The sequence below is a fragment of the Diceros bicornis genome, chromosome 34 (genome assembly GCF_020826845.1).
Source record: "Diceros bicornis minor isolate mBicDic1 chromosome 34, mDicBic1.mat.cur, whole genome shotgun sequence".
Taxonomy (NCBI): Eukaryota; Metazoa; Chordata; class Mammalia; order Perissodactyla; family Rhinocerotidae; genus Diceros; species Diceros bicornis.
The window spans coordinates 29,712,489-29,733,885 of record NC_080773.1 but is presented as its reverse complement, the minus strand read 5'-3'; the positions used below and the strand labels follow the sequence as shown (position 1 = coordinate 29,733,885).

Sequence of the window (21,397 nt, the reverse complement as noted above, 5' to 3'; positions counted from 1 at the left end):
TAGCTCATTTCCTGTGTTTCCATGCAGGAATCTATGGCTCAGAAGAATATCATCATTGGGAAATGACACCATGGCCTCTGAGGATTTGGCATTAGGAACGATCTTTTTATTACAGACGATCGTTGGATTTCTGGGGAATTTCTGTCTTCTTCACCATTATCTCTTCCTTTATTACAAAGGATGCAGATTGAGGTCCACAGATTTGATTCTCAAGCATCTGATTGTAGCTAACTCCTTAGTCATTCTCTCTAGAGGAGTTCCCCAGACAATGGCAGCTTTGGGGTTAAAAGATTTCCTCAATGATTTTGGATGCAAATTTATTTTCTATCTTCACAGAGTGGGCAGGGATGTGTCTATTGGAACCACCTGCCTCTTGAGTGTCTTCCAGGCCATCATAATCAGTCCCTGGATCTCCAAGTGGGCAGAACTTAAAAAGAAAGTTACCAAGCACATAGGCACCTCCAACATCCTCTGCTGGATCCTGACCATGATGCTTGATATTATGGTTCCAGTGTATGTGACTGACAAATGGAGCAACAAAAATAGCACAAAGAAGAAAGATTATGGATACTGTTATGCTGTCATTTATGACAAAATCACATACTTTCTGTATGTACCATTGTTATTATTCCATGATGTTTTGTGTTTGGGGCTCATGCTTTGGGCCAGCAGCTCCATGGTTTTCATCCTGTACAGGCACAGGCAACGGGTCCAACGTATTCATAAGACCAACATTTCCTCCAGAACCTCTCCTGAGTCCACAGCAACCCAAAGCATCCTTGTGCTGGTGTGCACCTTTGTGTCTTTGAGCACCCTCTCCTCTATTTTTCACACTTGTTCAGCTGTTTATGAGTTCAGTTTGTGGCTAGTGAACACCTCTACACTACTTGCTGCATGTTTCCCCACTGTCAGTCCCTACATTCTCATGAGTCATGACTCCAGAGTGTCCAGGCTTTGCTTTGCTTGAATAAAGAATACAAAATTTCCTAAATTTAAAAATTAAAATTTAAATCATGAATATATAAAAGTAATGTATATTCAAAATGTTTGTTTGTTTATTCTTTAATCCTCTTCCAGTATAAGCACATTTCTGGGACAGTCATGTTAGAAGAGAGTGGTAAAAAAGAGAGACTGAGCTTCTGCTGCAAAATAAACAATAAACTAAATGCAATTATAAATGAAATATTATATAATTATCATATTAATAATGTAATAGAAATTTAATAATATTTGTAGTAAAGGAGTTCAGAGTCTATGCAGTATTAAAATAGTAAATCCTGAAATGTCTAGAGATTATTGAAAAGTTAGTGAGCATGTAACTTTCAATCCGATGTAATGAAATTTCCCAGATATTAACTACTTGTGGGATTGTAGGAAAAGTTCTATAAAACAGGAACACCATTTGAGGTGGTCATGCAAAATACTTAAGACAACACAAGCTCCCACATATTAATGAATAGTCTGGAGCTAAGCTGGAGAGTAAATTCATTTTCAGAGTGTAGAGGCAGCAAAGGCCAACTATGAGTTTTGTAAGTTGCCTTATAAGAGAGACATTACTCATTTGAAATTGGATGTTGTGAAGGGAGATTTCTCCAAAACATTTTCACGTAGAAAGGGCCAGATTTACGTGGTATGGGACAAAGGAGAACATAAAAGTAGTTTTTGCTGAATTTTAAAAAATATCAAGTGAGTATTGACTATTAAAAAATACATGCTGTGTTAGATTAAAATGCATGGGTTTGGGGATCTGTGGAAGATACATTTACGTGAAAATGCCAGTTGGGCATAATGGTTAGAAACAGGCTCTATAATGCACTCACAGTTCTCTCAGGTGAGGAGAGAAGTTTAGTGTGGAGGCTTCCATTAAACTTAAGCAGTGGGAGAACAGCTGTTTCAAAGAGTAAGTCATGAATCCAGTTTGTTTATTTGGAGTTATTGGAGTGAGGTTTCAAGGGAGGAGCATGAATATTTCCTCAATTTAAGGAAGTATTTTAATATAGCTCTCTCTTTGTATACACTATAAAACTGATAAACGGTATTAAGAATTTAAAATTTGAAAAACAGAAAAATTATTTTGACCTAGTGGATATATATTGGAGCATCAGCTGTGAAATAAGGAAATATATTTTAGGCTCACATGAAACATATAGAAATATTTGCCAACTATTAGATCATAAGGCAAGATGTGTACATATATATGTACACTTATATATGTATATATTTGTATATGTGTGTGTATGTCTATGTATATATGTGTACATTTATATGCACACATGTATTTATATAAAACAGGTCAATTATGTTTTACATCAATCAATAATATTGGAAACCATAAAAATATAATACTCATTACAATTATAAAAGTACGATTTAACTTTATAAACTATTTTATCTGATATCACCATGCTAGTTGTGTAATTGTTTAAACTTACTTGGAATGTATTTTTGATTTTTTTATTTTAACTTTTATATTTTACCTATATGTTTGAAAAGTAAAATCAATTGCATATAGTTTAAAATATTTGACTTTCTTAATTGTAATCAGTCTTTTGTGGTTAATATGAAAATGGATATATTTGGGATTGGATTCATCACTTGTTATATGCTCTTCGTTACACTCATCGTATTTTTTCATCCCTTCTACCTTAACTTCCTCTGTATCAATCTTTTAAGTATCTCTATAATTTGCCCCTTTGCTTTAAAGGCTATGTAATTATTGCCAAAACCACATAGAATATTTTTTCTTTTGTCTACTTAACTTCTTATTTTTTAACTGTATTTCTAGAAAAAGTATCCAGTTGCATACAGTAAAATATGTTTCACTTTAACAAGAATAATTAGTCTATACATGTTTAATAACATAATGAATATATTTTGGGTTGGATTTACTGATTTATAGTGTGCTCTTCGTTACACCTCTTGTATGTTCTCAGTCTTTTTTATCTTGAATTCTTCTGCAGTAATTTTTAAACAATACCACATTTTGCCTTGGAAGTTATATATACAGTATTTCATAGTTGTTAAATTACAGCATATTTTTAAAAACTAATCATGATGTAGTAATTTAATACATTTAGCTCTACCTGCACAATGTCACGGCATCCAACATCAGTTAGTAGATCAATTTTCTCCTAATTATTTTTTATTGTTGATCTGTATAAAAAAAATTAATGTCACATGCACAGGTCATACACAGCTCAAAGAAATGTCACAAAAAGAACACATTTGTGTACACGACACCTAGATCAATAAACAGAATTTTGTTAGCATCCTTGGAAGCCACCTTTTTTGCCTTCTTCCAGTCACAACCTCAAATAGTAACCAATATAGTATGACAAGTTAGATCATAGATATCTTTTAGCCAGTTTTCTTTAAATTTTATATTAATGAAATAATACAGCATGCACTTATTTGTCCTTGGTTTTTTTCATTCTTTATGTTTGTGAATTTTCAATATTTTTGCATGTTATTCTGGATTATTCATTAAAATTGCTGTATAAAAGTCCATTATGTGAATATTGAACAATTAATTTCATTATTCCACTGTTGATGTTCATGTGAGTGATTTTTAGTTTGGGGCTATTAAGAATAGTGCTAGTATATAAATGCCAGAACTTTTTGTCACATGAACAAATTTCCGTTTGGTATATAAATAGCAGTGTAACTGTTGGGCCATAGGTTTCCATCTGTTGAGCACTATCAGATACCGTGAAAGGTTTCCCAAAAGGTTTTTTTCTCCCCAATTTTCACACCCACTAGTGCTGTATGCGATTCCTGATTTATCCGCATTCTGCCCATACCTGGTAATTTCTGGCATTTTCGTTTTATTCTTTTCATTGGTTTGTGATGATTCTAGGGAATTATTTTATTTGCAGTTCCTTGATTACTAGGGAAGTTGAAGATCTTTCCACATGTTTAATAGACTTTGAAGAACCTCTTTTTGAAGTGCCTTTTTGTTTATTTATTCCCTGTATTTTTCATGTTGTGGGTAGCAATTAATTTCTTCCCCAGTATCTTGAGTTGCCTCCCAGAGATGCCAACCAATTTTGCTATAGCAATGGGGTTGTGGGATGGACTGACCTGCCCCTTAAAAGCCCACACAGAGCAGGTCCCTTTACCTCCCCATGGACAACAGCCTGGACTCAGACCTCAGAAATACGTCCAGGAGTCTCAGTGCTTAACCCTGGCCTCCCATTAGAATTACTCAGGGCACCTTACTTAACAACATTTATTGAAATAACATTTCGGCCACACCCCAGACCAATTGATAGACTCTCTGGAAGAGGGCCACATATGGTGTTATTTCTCAAGAACTAGCCTACTAATCTGAGGAGCAAGCCAGAATTAAGAATCACTTAGCTACCCATTGATTCTCAAACTTTAATGTGTGTATAAATGACCTGAGAATTCTCTTTGGGCGCCCACACTCAGACATGATTCAGCAGATCTGGTTGGGGGTCATGAAATTGTATTTTTCACCATGTCGCTGGTGGTGCTGATACTGCTGCCTCTGGACCCACTTTCAGTGGCACTAAGCTAGAGAGAACAAGCCCAGCCCTCCTGAGCCATTTACGCCCAACCATTATATCTCAACACAAAAACTGACGGTTCCCAGTGAAGACCACCCATCACTTCCTGGAAAGACCAATTCTTGTCTGCCTTTTGGAAGATGGCAAGTTACTACAGAAAGCAGTACTTTCTGAGTCTAACTTTGTTTGGGAAACAACATGAATTTCTCCATTAAAGTGATTCTTATTGAGCACCTACTATGTGCTCACACATCTTTTAGTTAAAGTGCACTGAGAGTAGGGCTCTGTGCTTGGAATCTCACATGTATCATGTGAGTCAGTCCTGGTGAGGCCCAGGACTAATTCACATGAATTATTGGATACTGGAAGATGCAGGAGGATATAGATAAGGTGTCTTGCCTTCCTGAGTGTGTGCCATGATAGTTAAATATAGATGGAACAGAGGGAGGTTGATGATGGGATGAAGTAGTGGTTCCAAGGGATTTTTGATGGTTTATCTACACGTGTTCATGTATTTTCATTGTTTTTAACATGTGGAACTAACAATGGGCCTCCACAAATAAAAGATCAGGTGCTGAAAGGTATTCAGGTAACACAGGTTCTAATCCAAAACAGAAATTCTCTCAACAAATTTTGAGTCCTTTGCTCGGCTTTTTTTGTGTCTGAGCGTGAGGAAATAGTGAACACCAGCCAGGTACACACAGGAGGGGAAGCAGCTCTGACTGCTCTCCTCTGAGCTCTTCTGAGATGGGAGGACCTGGAAGTGGGGTAGAGACAGGGTGAGGCAAATTCCTAACCTAAAGGTTATTTTAGAGGGAACCTGGCCTGGAGATGCTCTTTCAAAGCCAACAGACGCAAAACAGGCAGAGGAACCATGTTTGGGGTGAAGATTCTTGGGAGAGCTGAGCTCTGGGCACACAACTGTGTTATATCTAAAACACAAGACAGAAATCTGCCAAGCACCTGCCCCACTCTGTCGCATACCTACACACTGTCATTCTCCACCACTCCCACTTTGCCACTAAGCACTTTTCCCTAAGTGGCAATTATCAGAAAATCTTTTAAATGTTGCACATTGCAAATGTTGCATGTTTGTAGGTTGTCGCAGAGAAGGAAGGAAAGTTAAAAGGTGAAACGTGTCCCCAGTTTCAGGCAAACAGAGGTCTGGAGATACCTCTGTTCTTCCACCTGTGAACACCTTATCATGATGGACACACACATGCTGATGGGGTGAGGGTGACTTCATGAATGTGAGTGGGCTGTGTTAGTCTGTGTCTTAGTGAGCATGAATGTGTTTGTTGTGGACTGTTTACGCAAGTGTGCATATGTTTCAGTACATGAGTGTATGTGACTGTGTATTTAAGTGTGTAGACGTGCATGTGGATTTACTTCTGAGTGTAAATTGTGCATATGGGTCGTAAATAACGGTTGTTAACCACTATGGCTCCAAGTAGCCTCTAATTTGGAAACTGAGGGATATGGATAGTGGACTTGGATCAAACATTGGATTTGTTGTTTGGACAACCTGATGGATTAATTTGAACCCATATCTTATATTTCTTAATTAATTACAAAAGCAAACAAGGCTCGTTAGTAAATATTTAGGAAAAAGTAAGTGTGGAGATTCCTAGTAACTATTCAATGCTCTTGCATCGAGGAAACAACTTTGGCTTATCTGACAGTTAAAGGCTTGGTAGAAACTGCCTATTAACCATCTGATCAGTATGCTTTTTTTAGAGAGAGATAATTTTACATTTCTATTTATCAAGGGTATTTTTCTGTTTAGACTTCCTACCCCCACTGGAGGTGGGGGGAAATGTCGAGATGCATAAATTATGTTTTGTTAGAAAATTGTCATATCACCTATACTTTCAAGTTAATTGGCACTGAGTTGTGGAAAAAGTCCAGTGGTTTCAGATTGTCAATTATCGTCATCATATTCTTGCTTTTACTTGTATCCTTTTGACAAACCTTCTCAAGTGCTCTGGCTAAATTTCTCTGTTCGTTTCTTAAATGATGGTGCCTCTCAGTGGTCTGAAGATGAGGAAACAACGCACTTTTGGGTAGAAATATTTCTCAGGAGAGCAGAAAATCCAGTGAGACCCATGAGCTTCGCTGCCAGTCCCTCATGTGTCAGACCTCAGTATTTCCTGCTGCCTCCCTGTAAGTCCCTGTCTGCTTCCAAGAATCAAGGAAAAGAGTTTTTCCCAAATACTGTAATTGTCTCCTTGAGATGATAACTACAAACTTTTGATTATTTTTTGGTAATTAGAAAATTACTAAATAGTTTGGGAAAAAGTTTTTTCACAAATAGTCTCAGATCCCCAAGCCTGTGTTTTCAGTGCGTCTACATGTGAAAAGATAATTGCAGTTCTGATGGGGAGGGGAGATCACAGAATCACAAAACCCATATCTAGTGGTGTGGCTGCCTCGCTACCACACAATACTGGCTGTGCGGGTGTCATGCTAACCCCATCCTGGCAGCCAGAAGGAGTCAGCTGAATATTATTTATTTCAGTTTGAGAGGCAGAGTCTACAAGGAAGGAGTGGTATCAGGAGTCTGGGTAAATGATCATGCGGGAAATGTGATTCTTCTGTGTTTGAACCTGGTCCAGTGCCAAAGACACAAAAGAAGAAAGAATAATTTCTGAGGCTTAAGCTGAGCTAGAAAAGAGAGATGAGGATTTCATATCTTACACCAGTCCTGAATGGCTGCTAATGTAATTGAGATTAATCCACAATGATATTTACTGTTGGTGTTTAAACCAAGTGGTAAGAAAGTCTGCTGTTTAAATGTTTAAGGATTGCAGTTCCAAAATCAAACTGCGGTTCAACCTACCTTCCAGGAACCATAGTCTACATTTTCAAGGTTACTAGAGACGTGCCTACAACACCTCCATGCTTGTAATAAAGAGGAGGATGAAACTACATGAATCATTTAATCCTGTGCAGAAACAGTGTCTCTAAAAGGCAGTTGATGCAATTGAAATATTTTCTCTAATTCTGGGTGTAGGAAGTGCTTAATGGAAAGAGTAATTGTCTCCTACTGAAAACATCCAAAGTCTGTGATTTGGATGAGATTATTTTACATCTTCAAGTTAGGGAAGCAGCATTTTAGGAAACAGTAATGTAAAAGAATAGGTTTCAGATAGAAGCTATCAGATACAAATGTATCTTGTATTATATTCTCTGGTTTCAAAATATTCACAAATCATTTTCATCAATTTCAAATTATATAATGATCATGATTCTTATCCTAGATATTCTATTTTGTAAATGTGTCCTATATTTTAATATAGTTCAAAAATCTTGCCTTATTGCTAATACTTCTAAGTCTGATATTAATAAACAGATTAGTTTCAGTAACATTTAATTACTGCTGTACACTAATTTGTCATATGCTGTTTTTTAGGAGCCGTAGTTTAGGGCACAAGCTAGTGTTGACAGTTTTCTTGATAGGTGCAATTTTGTTCCCAGCATTAAAGCAAGTTAGTGTTTTTATTGCCACCCCCATATAGAGCCAATTGTGAACTCATTAAATAAAATTTGTCATTGAGCAGATTCATATAGATTTACAGTATAATTAGTACACCTACATTTTATAAAAAATATATAAATCCTTATTTACAATTGGTATGGCCTATACAGTTAATCTTTACACATATATAGAAAATTGTTACAAGCCAAATTACAAAATAAAATACCACCAACTAAAATGAAATGACAAGAAATGAAAATGACTAATATATATCCATAATATATAAAGAACGCAGGAGGGGCCGGCCCCATGGCTTAGCAGTTGGGTGTGTGCACTCTGCTACTGGCAGCCCGGGGTTCCAATCCAGGCGCGCGCCGAGGCACCGCTTGTCCGGCCTTGCTGAGGCAGCATCCCACATACAGCAACTAGAAGGATGTGCAACTATGACGTACAACTATCTACTGGGGCCTTGGGGAATAAAAGGGGAAAAAAAGGATGAGGATTGGTAATAGATGTTAGCTCCGGGCCGGTCTTCCTCAGCAAAAGAAGGAGGATTGGCATGGACGTTAGCTCAGGGCTGATCTTCCTCACAAAAAAAAAAAAAAAAGAACGCAGGAAAGTACTCATGTTAGCATAGCATACTGTTTAAATGCACTGTCTTTTTACCACCACAGCCAGGTTCAAATCCCCACTTTGCCCATAATAAAGAATTGAATTTAGAAAAATCATTAACCTTTATCATACTAAGTGTTCTTTATCTTTCCAATTTGTATAGTAGTACTGTCAGTCACATGGACTTATGAGGAATATAATGTCTACTACACATACAGCCTTCACAGTTGTGAATCTTATTTTGTAAGTACCATTTAAAAGTTATACCTTCAACTATTGGAAACCTGTTAATAAAATAAAAATTTTAAATAATTTATCTAATTAGGCAATAATGCAAGCTGATATAATATAATCCAATATTGGACTTCAGTTAATATGATTCATGTAACTCATACCTCATGTTCCTGTGCAGGAATCTCTGGCTCAGAAGAGAAATATCAGCCATAGGCAACTGACAAAATGGCCACCAGGGATGTGGTGATAGGAATGATCTTTTTTGTACAGACTATCATTGGAATCCTGGGGAATTTCTATCTTCTTTACCATTATCTCTTCTGCTGCTTGACAGGATACAGGTTGAGGTCCATAGATTTGATTCTCAAACACTTGACTGTAGCCAACCTCTTAGTCATTCTCTCTAAACGAGTCTTCCAAGCAACGGTAGCTTTGGGGTTAAAAGGTTTCCTCAGTGATATTGAATGTAAACTTGATTTCTATGTTCACAGAATGAGCAGGAATGTGTCCATTGGCACCACCTGTCTCTTGAGTGTCCTCTAGGGCATCAGTATCAGGCCCTTGAACTCCAGGTGGGCAGATCTTAAAGTAAAAGCTCCCAAGTCCATGAGCACTTCCAATATCCTCTGCTGGGTCCTGAATATGATGCTAAGTATTCTGGTTCATATTTATATGACTGACAAAAGGAGCAACACAAACACCACAAGGAATAAAAATTATGGCTACTGTTATTCCATAACTCATTGTGACATCACAAAGTCACCGTATGTAGTGTTGCTTTTATTCCATGATGGTTTCTGCTTGGGGCTCATGATCTGGTCAGTGGCTCCATGGTTTTCATCCTGCACAGGCACAAGCAGCAAGCCCAGTATGTGCATAGGAACAATCTTTCCCCAAGATCCTCCCCTGAGACCAGAGCCACCCAAAGCATCCTTGTCCTGGTGTGCACCTTTGTATGTTTGTGGACTCTCTCCCCTGTCTTCCACATTAGTTTGGTAGTATTTAACAATCCCAGTTTGTGGCTGGTAAATACGTCTACACCAATAGCTTCATGTTTTCCGTCTGTAAGCCCTTACATTCTTATGAGCCACAAGTCCGGGTTTTCATGGCTCTGCTTTGCTGGGGAAATAATATAAATTCACCTAAATTTGTCATAAATTTGGACGTTGCATGAATATTTACAATGGTTCATTATTTATTTTATTTCCCTTCAGAATTAAGCACATTTATGAAACATTCACATTTGGAAAGTGTAACAAGACACACCATTCCTCTGTTCCAAAATAAACAATAAAATGCATAGTAATTCTATGTAAAATATTATATAACTATTATCTTAATGCTTATGTAATTTACATTTTCTTAATGTTTACAGTGGAAGAGTTCAGAGTCTATGTAATGTTAGAGCAGTGGTTCTTAAAACAATCGGGGGATTATGGAGAAGTCTTTGAGAGTGTAATTTACAACCAGATATAGTTAATTTTCCCTGACTTTAACTATTTATGTGATTGTGGGACATACTCCATAAAATAGAAAAAACTATATGCGATGTTCAGTAAGAAACTGAAAAAAGGATTCTTCCATACAATATTCAATAGCGTGGAGTGTAGTTGGAGAGTAAATTCAATTTGGTAGCATTTCAGGATTGAGAGCCAAGCGTGAGTTTTCTATGTTACATAGAAACGGAGAGATGTAACATATGTAACATTTGGGGATTTAAAAATATACTATGAAGGAAGATTAGGGGGCTGGCCCGGTGGCGCAAGCGGTTAAGTGTGCATGCTCTGCTGCGGAGGCCCGAGGTTCACCAGTTTGGATCCCTGGTGTGCACTTGCCTCACTCCTTGTAGAGCCATGCTGTGGTGGCGTCCCATACAGAGTAGAGGAAGATGGGCACGGATGTTAGCTCAAGGCCAAACTTCCTCAGCAAGAAGAGGAGGATTGGCATCAGATGTTAGCTCAGGGCTGATCTTCTTCACAAAAAAAACATATATATATTATGAAGGAAGATTAAAAAATGTGAAAGGATCAGATTGACCAACAGTACACAAAAAAGAGCAGGAAGTATGTGTTTGTCGATTGTTAAAAGATCACAAGTGAGTGTTGTCCATTAAAAACGCATGCTGTTTGGCATAATGGAAATGGATTTGGGGAAGTGTAGAAGGTTGTTTTTTTCTATTATGTGAAGAGGCCAATTGGGCATGTTAGCAAGAAACAGATTCCATGCTTCATAGTGAGGCAGGTTTCTCATTTGAGTAACTCGCATGTTTCTCCCATGAGGCAATTAGTTTATGGTAGAGCCTTCCATTAATCTTGAAACAGTGAGGGAGTAGGTGTTTAGAGGTATAAGACATGAATTCATTTTTTATGTGGTATTGTTGGTGTATTTTCAAAGGAGTAAATGGAAATTTCTTTAATTTTAATTAATATTTTAATAGACATGTCTCTGTATTTACACTATAAACATAATGCAATGTATTAAAGATTCAAACTGGAAAAATAAAATAATTAGAACTAATGGATATATATTGAATCTTGTGCCACAAAACAGGGAAACACATAATTTTTTAGTTCACATAAGAATGTTAGAAATGTTAACCACTTATTAGACCACAAAGCAAGAGAGAAATGTGTGTGTGTGTTTCTGTTTGCATGTGTTTGTATATATGTTTGTCTCTCTATATTTGTGTATATATATATATACACATACGAATATGTGAATATGTATGAAATCTGTCAAATTATGTATGTTTTCCATCAATCAATATTTTGGGAAAGGTAAAATATGAAATAAAAATGCTAATTACAATAATAACAAACTACTTTAAGCTTAAAGTATGTGATGAACTGAATTACGTACCCTCAAAATTTGTATGTTGAATCCCTAATCTCCAATATGACTGCATTTGGTGATAGTGCTTTTGAAGAGGTAATTATGAGTAAATCAGGCCAGAAGAGTGGAGCCCTAATCCAGTAGGACTGGTGTCTATATAAGAAGAAGAACAGACACTAGAAGTGCACATGCACAGACATGGCCATTTGCATAGCAAACGAGATAGTGGTGTGCAAGCCAAGGAGAGAGGCCTCGGGAGATACCCTGTCAGCACCTTGATCTTGGACTCCAGCCTCCAGAACTGGGAAAAGCTAAATATTTATTGTTTAAGTCAGTAGCCTGTGGTATTTTATTATGTCAACACTAGCAGACTAATACCAAGTCTATTTATCTGATATATATATCACCATGTTACTTGTTTAATTGGTTAAAATTACATGAAATGTACTTTTTTCTAATTTAATCCATATATTTTAGCTATATATCTTGAAAACGTGTCCAACTGAAAATGCTAAAGTATGTTTGAGATTAACAGGAGTAATTAGTTTATGTTCAATATAATAATGAATATATTTCAGATCAGATTTACCAATGTATCTTGTGTTCATTAGACCTGTTTTATGTTTTTAGTTTTTCTATGTTATCTTCTTCTGTATTACTTTTTAAATAATTGTATATTTTACCACTTTTACTTGGAGGTTGTATATTCATTATGCTTTAGTTTTAATCTAGAAGTTGTACTATGCTCTTAAAAACTAATCAGAGTATTGTTATTTAATGCATTTAACCTCCGCCTGGACAACATGATGGCTATCCAACAATAATCCAATAATCCACTTTTTTCTGCCTCTTTGCTCCTTATCCTTTCAATGAAAATATTTGTTCTGACTCTCTCAGGAATTTATGATGAATATAGGAAAACTACATACATGGCTTTTATACAGTGGTCCATATTCTCTGAAAGATCTTTCAGTGTTAGACATTCAACTCTCACAAACATCTTCAAAAGGAAAAGAATATATAAATAATTATTTTTCAGTGGGAAGAAATGTAAGTGAAGAATAGTGAAATTTCAGCTGACATGACACAGAGAGCTCATGCCTCATTTTCTCACGCAGGAATCTGGCTCAGAAGGTGAATATCACTCCCTGGGATTTGACAGAGTGGCCACCAGAGATATGGTGATAGGAATGACGTTTTTATTACAAATCATAGTAGGAATTCTGGGGAATTTCTCTCTTGTTTACCATTTTGTCTTCCTTTATTTGACAGGATGCACGTTTAGGTCCACAGATTTGGTTCTCAAGCACCTGACTGTAGCCAACCTCTTAGTTGTTTTTCCAAAGGAGTCCCCAAAACAATGGCAGCATTTGGGTTGAAGCTTTTCCTCAAAGATACTGGATGCCAACTTGTTTTCTATGTTCACAGAGTGGCAATGGATGTGTCCATTGGCACCACCTGCCTCTTGAGTGTCTTCCAAGTGATCATGATCAGTCCCAGGAAGTCCACGTGTGCGGAGCTTAAAGTAAACGCTCCTAAGTACATGGTCACTTCCAACATCCTCTGCTGGATCCTGAACATGATGCTAAATATTTTGGTCCCTTTTCAATATGACTGGCAAAAGGAACAACATAAACATCACAAAGAAATCAGATCATGGCTACTGTTTTGCAGTACTTTTTGGCAAAATCACAGAGTCACTCTACGTGCCATTGTTATTATTCCATGATTGTTTCTGTTTGATGCTGATGATCTGGGCCAGTGGCTCCATAGTTTTCCTCCTGCACAGGCACAGGCAGAGGGTCCAATACATTCATAGGAACAGTCTTTCCCCCAGATCCTCCCCTGACACCAGAGCCACCCAAAGCATCCTTGTCCTGGTGTGCACCTTTGTATGTTTGTGGACTCTCTCCTCTTATTTCAACACTTGTTCGCCAGTTTTCAACAATCCTAGTTTGTGGCTGAGCAACACTTTATACACTAATCATTGCATGTTTCCCAACTGTCAGCCCCTACATTCTCATGAGCCAGGGCCCCAGAGTATCTAGATTCTGCTTTGCTTGGATTGGAATAAAACATTCCCTCAATTTATCATAAAAATATAAATTGTATGCTTATTCACAATTGTTAATTGTTTATTCATTAATCCATTTCAGTGTCTAAGCACGTTTATGAAATATTCACGTTACAAGAGGGTGATAAACATGAGAGACTGAGCTTCTCTTCCTCAATAAACAATACCAATAGCAATTATAAATGAAATATTATATATTTATCAAGTTAATATATATGTAGCTGAAAATTTATTAATGTTTACACTGGAGGAGTTCAGAGTATATGCAGTGTTAAAATAGTCATTCTGAAAACCATCTGGAGATTATGGAGAAGGTTTTAAGAGTATATCTTTCAATCTGATGTAATAAATTTTCAGGACATTTACTACTTACAGAATTTTAGGAAAAGTTCCATAAAACAGGAACGTCATTGAGATTGTCATTCAAGAAACCAAAGGAAGGAAATTTCTCCCACGGAAAAAGGAAGTACATGGAAGTAAGCTGGAGGGTAAATTCAGTTTCAAATATTAGACGCACTGAGTGCCAACTATGAGTTTTACATATTCCATCCTTAGAGAGACCGTAGTCATTGAGATAAGATGTTACAAAGGAGGATTATGATATTTGAAAGATTTTTAAGTAGAATTGGCCATATTGAACTGAGTCAGACAAGTGAGAGCACAAAAGTATGTTTTTGCTGATTTTTAAAAGACATCAAGTAAGTGTTGTCTGTTAAAATACATCTGTCTGGGGAAAAAAATCATGGATATTGGGATCAATATAAGGTAGATTTTTCTTCATGTGAAGATGCCAATTGGGCATTTTGGCAGAAACATTTTCCAAGGTGCATTCCGCACGTCTTTAAGATGAAGAAATAAGGGTATGGTGGAGACTTCCGTTAATCATGAAGCAGTGGGGGAATAGTCACTTGGAGGGTTAAGACATGAATCCATATTGTATATGTGTAATTTTCAGCCTGTAGATTTTCAAACAAATAAAATAGTTAGTCAATTCTATAAATGATTTTAATGTATTTCTCTCCATTTTTACATTATAAAGCAGATACAAAGAAGTAAAGTTTCAAATATTTGAAAAATAAGGAATTAGTTTGACCTAATATATTGAAACTTGTGCCAAAAAAATGAAGAAACATATATTTTAAGCTCACATGATTCACTAAGAAATGTTTACAACATATTAGACAGTAAACAATAAGCTTTTGTTTGTATATACGTATATATATATTTGTGAGTGTGTTTGCACATATAGTTACATATATATGCCGGTGTATCTATGTGTTTATATATGTACGTATATAAATATATAATAAGTCAAATTATTTATATATTTAATAATATAATAACATTGTAAAACTATCAATTCAGAAATGAAAAAATAATACTAATTACTATAATTGCAAGCTTTTGCAAAATTTAAGTCTATTCTGTCCAAAATATATATATGTATATATATCCACTTGCCTGTGCTGATTGTTCAGTTGGTTACATTTACATGGAATATATTTTTCATTTTTCTGTATAAATCTTTATATTTTAGGTGTATCTCTTGGAAAAATATTCAGCTGAATATACTAAAAAATATACTAAAAAATATTTGACTTTATTAGATGTAGTCTTTAAGGTGAATGTAAAAATGGGTATTTGGGAATGAACTTTTTCAACTTTTTGCATGCTCTTCCTTGCACCCGTTCTATTTTCTTATTATTTCTCGTTTTACTTCTATATCAATAAATTAAAATAACTCTACATTTCCCCTTTTATTTAGAGGTTGGGTAATCAATTGGTGAAATTACATGGAATGTATTTTTCTTTTTTGTAAATTTAATCCTTATAGTTTAGCTATCACTTTAAAAAAAAACAGTTGAGTATAATAAAATACATTTGACTTTAACAGGAGTAATTAGTGTAGTTATTTTTAATACAATAATAGTTATATTGGGGAATAGATTTACCAACTTATCTTGTGGTCTTTTTTACACCTCTTGTATGCTCTTGGTTTCTCTATCTTAACCTTTTCTGTATTAATTTTTTAAATAATTCCACATTTTACCTCAGTCACTTGAAATTTGTACATTCAGTATCTTTTTGTTTTTAACTGAGAAATCACAGAATACTTTGAGAAACGAATTAGAATATAGTTATGTAATATATTTAATGTCCTCCTAGACAGTGTGATGGCAATCTAACAATAATCTATTAAATTCTGCCAATTTTTTATTGTTGATCTACATTAAAAAAATGTCACTTGCATAGGTCACAAATGCAGAACTTAATAAAATTTCAGAAACTGCACATACCTCTGTACTCAACACCTAGATTTTTTAAAAAAATAGAATATGATACCATTCACCAGAGACCACATTTTTCCCCCTACCAGTCAATACTTCCAATAAGTAACCAAGATTCTGACATCTAAGAAAATAGAAAACTTTCAGCCTGTTTTTAATTCTATGCAAATGAGAAATATAGCGTTCACTTATTTGTTTTTTATTTTTTCATTCCTTATGTTGTTTATGAATTTATCATAATTAATTGTGAAAGAATTAATCATTTCTCTTCTAATGTTCATATGGTTGGTTTTCAGTTGAACCTACTAGAACTAGTACTCATATGTAAATTCTTTTCACTTTGTGAGTCACTTACATATACCTCTTGAGTACAGTGGAATTTTTTGACTGTACATTTGCATATTTCCAGCTTTATTACATAGTGTAAATATTTTCCAAAATACTCTTTTTTTTTTTTTTTTTTGTGAGGAGATCAGCCCTGAGCTAACATCCGCCAATCCTCCTCTTTTTTTGCTGAGGAAGACGGCCCTGGGCTAACATCGGTGCCCATCTTCCTCCACTTCACATGGGACGCCGCCACAGCATGGCTCACCAAGCAGTGCGTCGGTGCGCGCCCGGGATCCGAACCAGCGAACCCCGGGCCGCCGCAGCGGAGCGCGCGCACCCAACCGCTTGCGCCACCGGGCCGGCCCCCAAAATACTCTTTTTTTAACCAATTTTCACACCCACAAGCAGGGCAGGAAATTCTTGGTTTATCTACATCATGCCAACACTTGGCATTTCCTGTCGTTTTCATTTTAGTATTCTTGTTGATGTGTACTGTTTCCAGGTAGTGGTTTTACTTGTATTTTCTTCATTACTAATGAGGTTGAAATACTCTTCACATGTGAATACAGTTTGACTAATTTTTTTATGTCATTTAGTATATTTTTGCCACTTTTCCGTTGTGTCTCTTTTTCTGGTTGATTTGTAGGAGTTTTTTATATATGCTTGGATAAAAGTCCTTTCTTGCATGCTCTTTGTCTTTTGATGAAGATACACTCTTAAGTTCACCATAATCTAATTTGTCATTTCTCCTCTTAATGTTTTTTGCTCACTGTCAGAAATATTTTCCCATGTTGGGAATGCAGAGATTACTCCTTTGTTTTCTTCTATAAATTACATTATTCATCTTTAAAATTTAGATCAGAAATCCACTCAGAATCAGTTTGTTGTGATGTGGAGAGCAAATGATATTGTTTTCCCATAAGGGTAATGAATTTCAATTGATAAAGAAAACGTTGTCTTCTGATTTCTTTCCTTTTCTCTCACCTCTTATTGCCTCCCCAGGTAACATCACATCATATTTGCAGCCTACTTGTCAACGAATTCTTGTGGTCATTCTGCCCATTTCTTCCTTCCTCCTAAAGATGCAATCTCAAGGCATCACAAATCAAAATCCTGGTGTCCAGAATCTTTACTGGGCCTTTTTGTTCAGAGGATCAATTTTTCTCATATTTAAAGGGAGACTTCAACCCTGTTGTTACATATTTTCACCACGCATCTCTTTTGTTTTCTATATCTTTTATAAGCTTCTGTGTCAAACTATCCTATCAAGGATTTTTGTATAAAAATAGCTTTCAAAGATAGTGGTATTGCCTTTATGAGAGGTAAAGGACATATTAATTATTTGATGAAATTCATAAAGATAATGCCTTTTTCTGAGGCAAAATTTGTCAGGTTTGCTTGTGATCCACTTTAAATTATTGGTTTCTAAAGTTTGTGGATCCTCAGGTGTGATGCAAATATACAGTGTGTATGACACCCTTCTGGGCCTGGTTGCATCACCCCCACTGTATTTAGGAAGGGAAAGAGAAACAAATGCAAACATGAAGATCTTGCTGCCAGCAGCACCGTGAAAAATTGTCTTTTGTTGCAGACCCAGGAATCTCATGTGTTCTTCCATCATCGATGGAATGACAACCTAATTTCTTTGCTACCAATAGAGTAAAATTTAAGACCCTCTCACTTCTTGACAGTTTCATTGATGGTGGAATGCTGAGAGAGAGGACTTTCTGGAAGGAAAAGATCCTTCCTTGCGCTGGTTAAGGGTCATTTTTAGAGAAGACTTTCTGGGACGTGCATTAAATTTTTTCACCAAGTGTTTGTCAAGATGGCTGGAGGGGTCCTCCACACTCCCACCTTTTAGTGAGGCTGACATGTGAGAATTAGGACTGAAGCAAGCCCCCTAAAAGAGTATTGCTTGTTATTCATTCTCTTCCTAGCAAAAGGAGAAAAGAGTCGAGATATATAGAGATTTTGGAGAATAGAATACCTTGTAACTTCATTTATTTGAGGTGTTAGCAGCCAACACTAAAAGAAAATGTGTCTTGCTTGTGCGCTGCTTACCAGTACTGCGTTGTTCTCCCTCTGCATCCTCTGTTTCCTCCCTCTGCCCTCATGCTAGCATTGGGTATATAAAAAAAGAAAGTGAGCCTTCTTGGGATTGATTAGAACTGGGAACTCAAACTTTCTTTGAGTTTGAGCTATCCATAGCTCTTTTGGATACAAAAGTGTATGTCACCAGCCTACTTTCTACTGTCAAGTTGGGGGAGGGAAAATTAGGTGCAGGAGAGGCTAAAAGTGCCCAGGACTCTGGGGTTAGCATAAGTGCATGCACGGGCAGACAGAAAGAAGGCCCAGTATGTGTCAATCTCTGCTTGCAGGGAAGTTCAATGAAGAGAAGAAAGCACAGCGACCTCAGTGAAGAGTCAAAAGGTCAAACCTCCCCTCCATGCTGGTCAGTCCCCCATGCTAGTCCCATCTGGTCCCTCACATTCTCCATATACCTGCACAGACAATACTGTCATCCTGTGGTAGCCTTTGAATCTCGGGAGTGTTCAAATCTTTTGTCTCTGCTCTCACAGAAGAAAAAGAAAAATGTTCAAATTAAACTGATATGGCTTGAGTAGCGGTCACAGTAGGGGAAACATGTTCCCATAATTCTGAAAGGAGGGCCCTTTGGGAGGATTCAATGTCCCCTTGTGGTTACTATGTCACAGGGTATAGGAGGAACCAATGTGATGCATGCTTGTATTTCGCTGCCCTGTAAGTGCCAGAAGGGATTATCCAAACCAGGGTGAAGGGCACATAAAGAAATGTTAAGGACACATGCTCCCCTCCCATTGTCCAATAATGAGTGAGTCAGGATTTAGAGGGCATACCTCTGCCCTCTGGCATCCCAGATTTTCACCATATTCATGATGTGGTATTGCAGGCAAGTCTCAAAATCCCTGTCCAGTGTGTTGTCTGATCCCTACCAATGGGAGTGGCTGATAAACCTTCAAAGAATTTAGCATTTTCTTTTCTAATTAAAGTTTGTTGAAACTATGTGGGCAGATTCACAACGTTCAATCTTTCCATCAGTCAAGGAAAAACTATTTCTGCAGAAGCTCATGATAAAGTACGAATAGCTGTAGACCAAGGTGGAAATTCATACAAAAAGAAGAGGAAATGTGAGGTGGCTTCATAGTGATGCATAATCTTTACATGGTGAACTAGCTCCTCGAAATGCTGGGTATCCTCATGTCGATATTGTTAGTATAGCTGTTGTATAAATCCTACACTGTCTGTAAGTGTGAGAAAACTATGACCATTTTCTCTATGACAGCCTATGCCTAAGGCCAGGCATAGACTCCCAGGAAACAGTTTACACAGGAGGCCTCAGTGTCACCAAATGTGCACATGCACATACCTAGAAGGGTAGGGAATCAAGACTGCCCCTTGGCTGGCTCCAGAAAATTGAGTTTTTGGAATGTTTTAAGTGATAAGAACATTTTGCATGCTTGGAGTCTTGAACCAGCAGCACTATTTTGTCTAGAGATTTGTGCAAACAATGTGAGTTATAGTGAACACCTGATTTCCTTCTGGGAGTCTGGAGTTTTGGTAGCTGTGGTCATTCGTGCAGGACTGTGTGCCTATGTAACCACACCCCCCAAAATCTCTGGCACTTAGGCTCCAGTGAGCCCTATTAGTGCCCTCAGACCCCAGAGAAGACCACATCCAGAGTGCATATGTTTGGGGTACTTGAATTCTGGGAATACAATTCTTTAGGTCAGAAGAACAAGAAGGAAATCTGCAAGGCACCTTCAAGTTATGTTCTGGACTATGCCCATTTGGCCCCCTGTGTATTTATACCACGCACAGTCATTCTCAGAATTTATCCCAGGGCTTCAGTGCTGTTCCTGGAGGCAAGTGGATGAAGCAGGTGCCTGATTGAAATCAGTGGGAAGCTGCTTTTTGTTCCCTGTATTTGCCTGCATGATAAATTGGGCTGGGATAAAGAGACAGGTAAGCGGGTGTCATCAAGGACCCGTGGAGGGGACAGATTAGGGTTAGTGGGAGGTATGGTTTCTGCTACAGATTCTCTGTCTTAGGAGGTTCTGAGCTCTGAGCTCCCATCTGTAGTCTTGGAGCTGACTTATCCTAGGCAGAAGTTTAAGCCCCAAGTTGTTGGAGAGACCAGCTTGTTGCTGCAATTTCCAGTCCTGGTATGCAGAGGGAGGGTTACGGTTCATGAGGAGTTTGGACACCTGTGAGGCATTTGAGGAGGAAACTTTGGGGGGGGTGACTGGTTTTGTGAGGAGGGATTCCCAAGTACCTGGCTGGGAGTCGGGAGGGAAAGAGTCAAGAAGGTGTTCTGTACGCTTGAGTAGGTTTGTACTGGTGGCAGGGGCAGTGTTTCTAGTCCAAGATGCATCACTCATCACCCACATCCCTAGGAAGCCTTCCCAGTTTCTCAATCCACAGCACTGTTGGAGACTTCTAAGAACAGAGTGGCCAAAAAGTGAAAGGTGGGGTGATATGGAGACACAGTGTTGGAATATCATGTTTTATAACCATTTGCAAGACCACTAGCAATGACCCACCCACAGTGAAAATGTGCAGTCATGATGGTGAAGTAACCCCAGGTCTCAGACCTTCTGGATAAACCACCTTTGCACAGATCAACATGATGAAGGATCCATATTCCATGATGCCTGTAGTAGGGGAAACAGATATTCAACTCTAACTGTGTAAACAGAGAGTATTTACATCAAGGTACTTCTCTAACAGAATCTATAATATATATTGTGGCATTTCAGGCAATGAGGTATGAAAACACCACCTTCGTAGATGAATGATCAAGGAAAACAATTTGTTGGACAATTACTCCTATAGGAAAATATTTATGTAAATATATTGTAATAATATTGTAAAATGATTGTCAATATGGAACTAGAACAGAATATGTAAATATTAAATCAAAAGCAGAATGTGTTTATGATGTGTGTGTGTGTTGTGCTCAATTTAAAATACAATTTCAGATAGA

The 21,397-nt window shown here is 37.2% G+C and overlaps 2 protein-coding genes across 2 annotated transcripts in view; both read left to right on the top strand.

Annotated features, from left to right (window-relative positions):
- LOC131397315 (zinc finger protein 677-like) overlaps positions 1-21,397 on the top strand; it is a 308,052-nt gene that overhangs the window by 226,922 nt on the left and 59,733 nt on the right.
- Positions 71-967, top strand: LOC131397338 (vomeronasal type-1 receptor 4-like). Its single transcript, XM_058530133.1, has one exon. It carries the CDS (start codon positions 71-73, stop codon positions 965-967), a length of 897 nt encoding a protein of 298 aa, XP_058386116.1.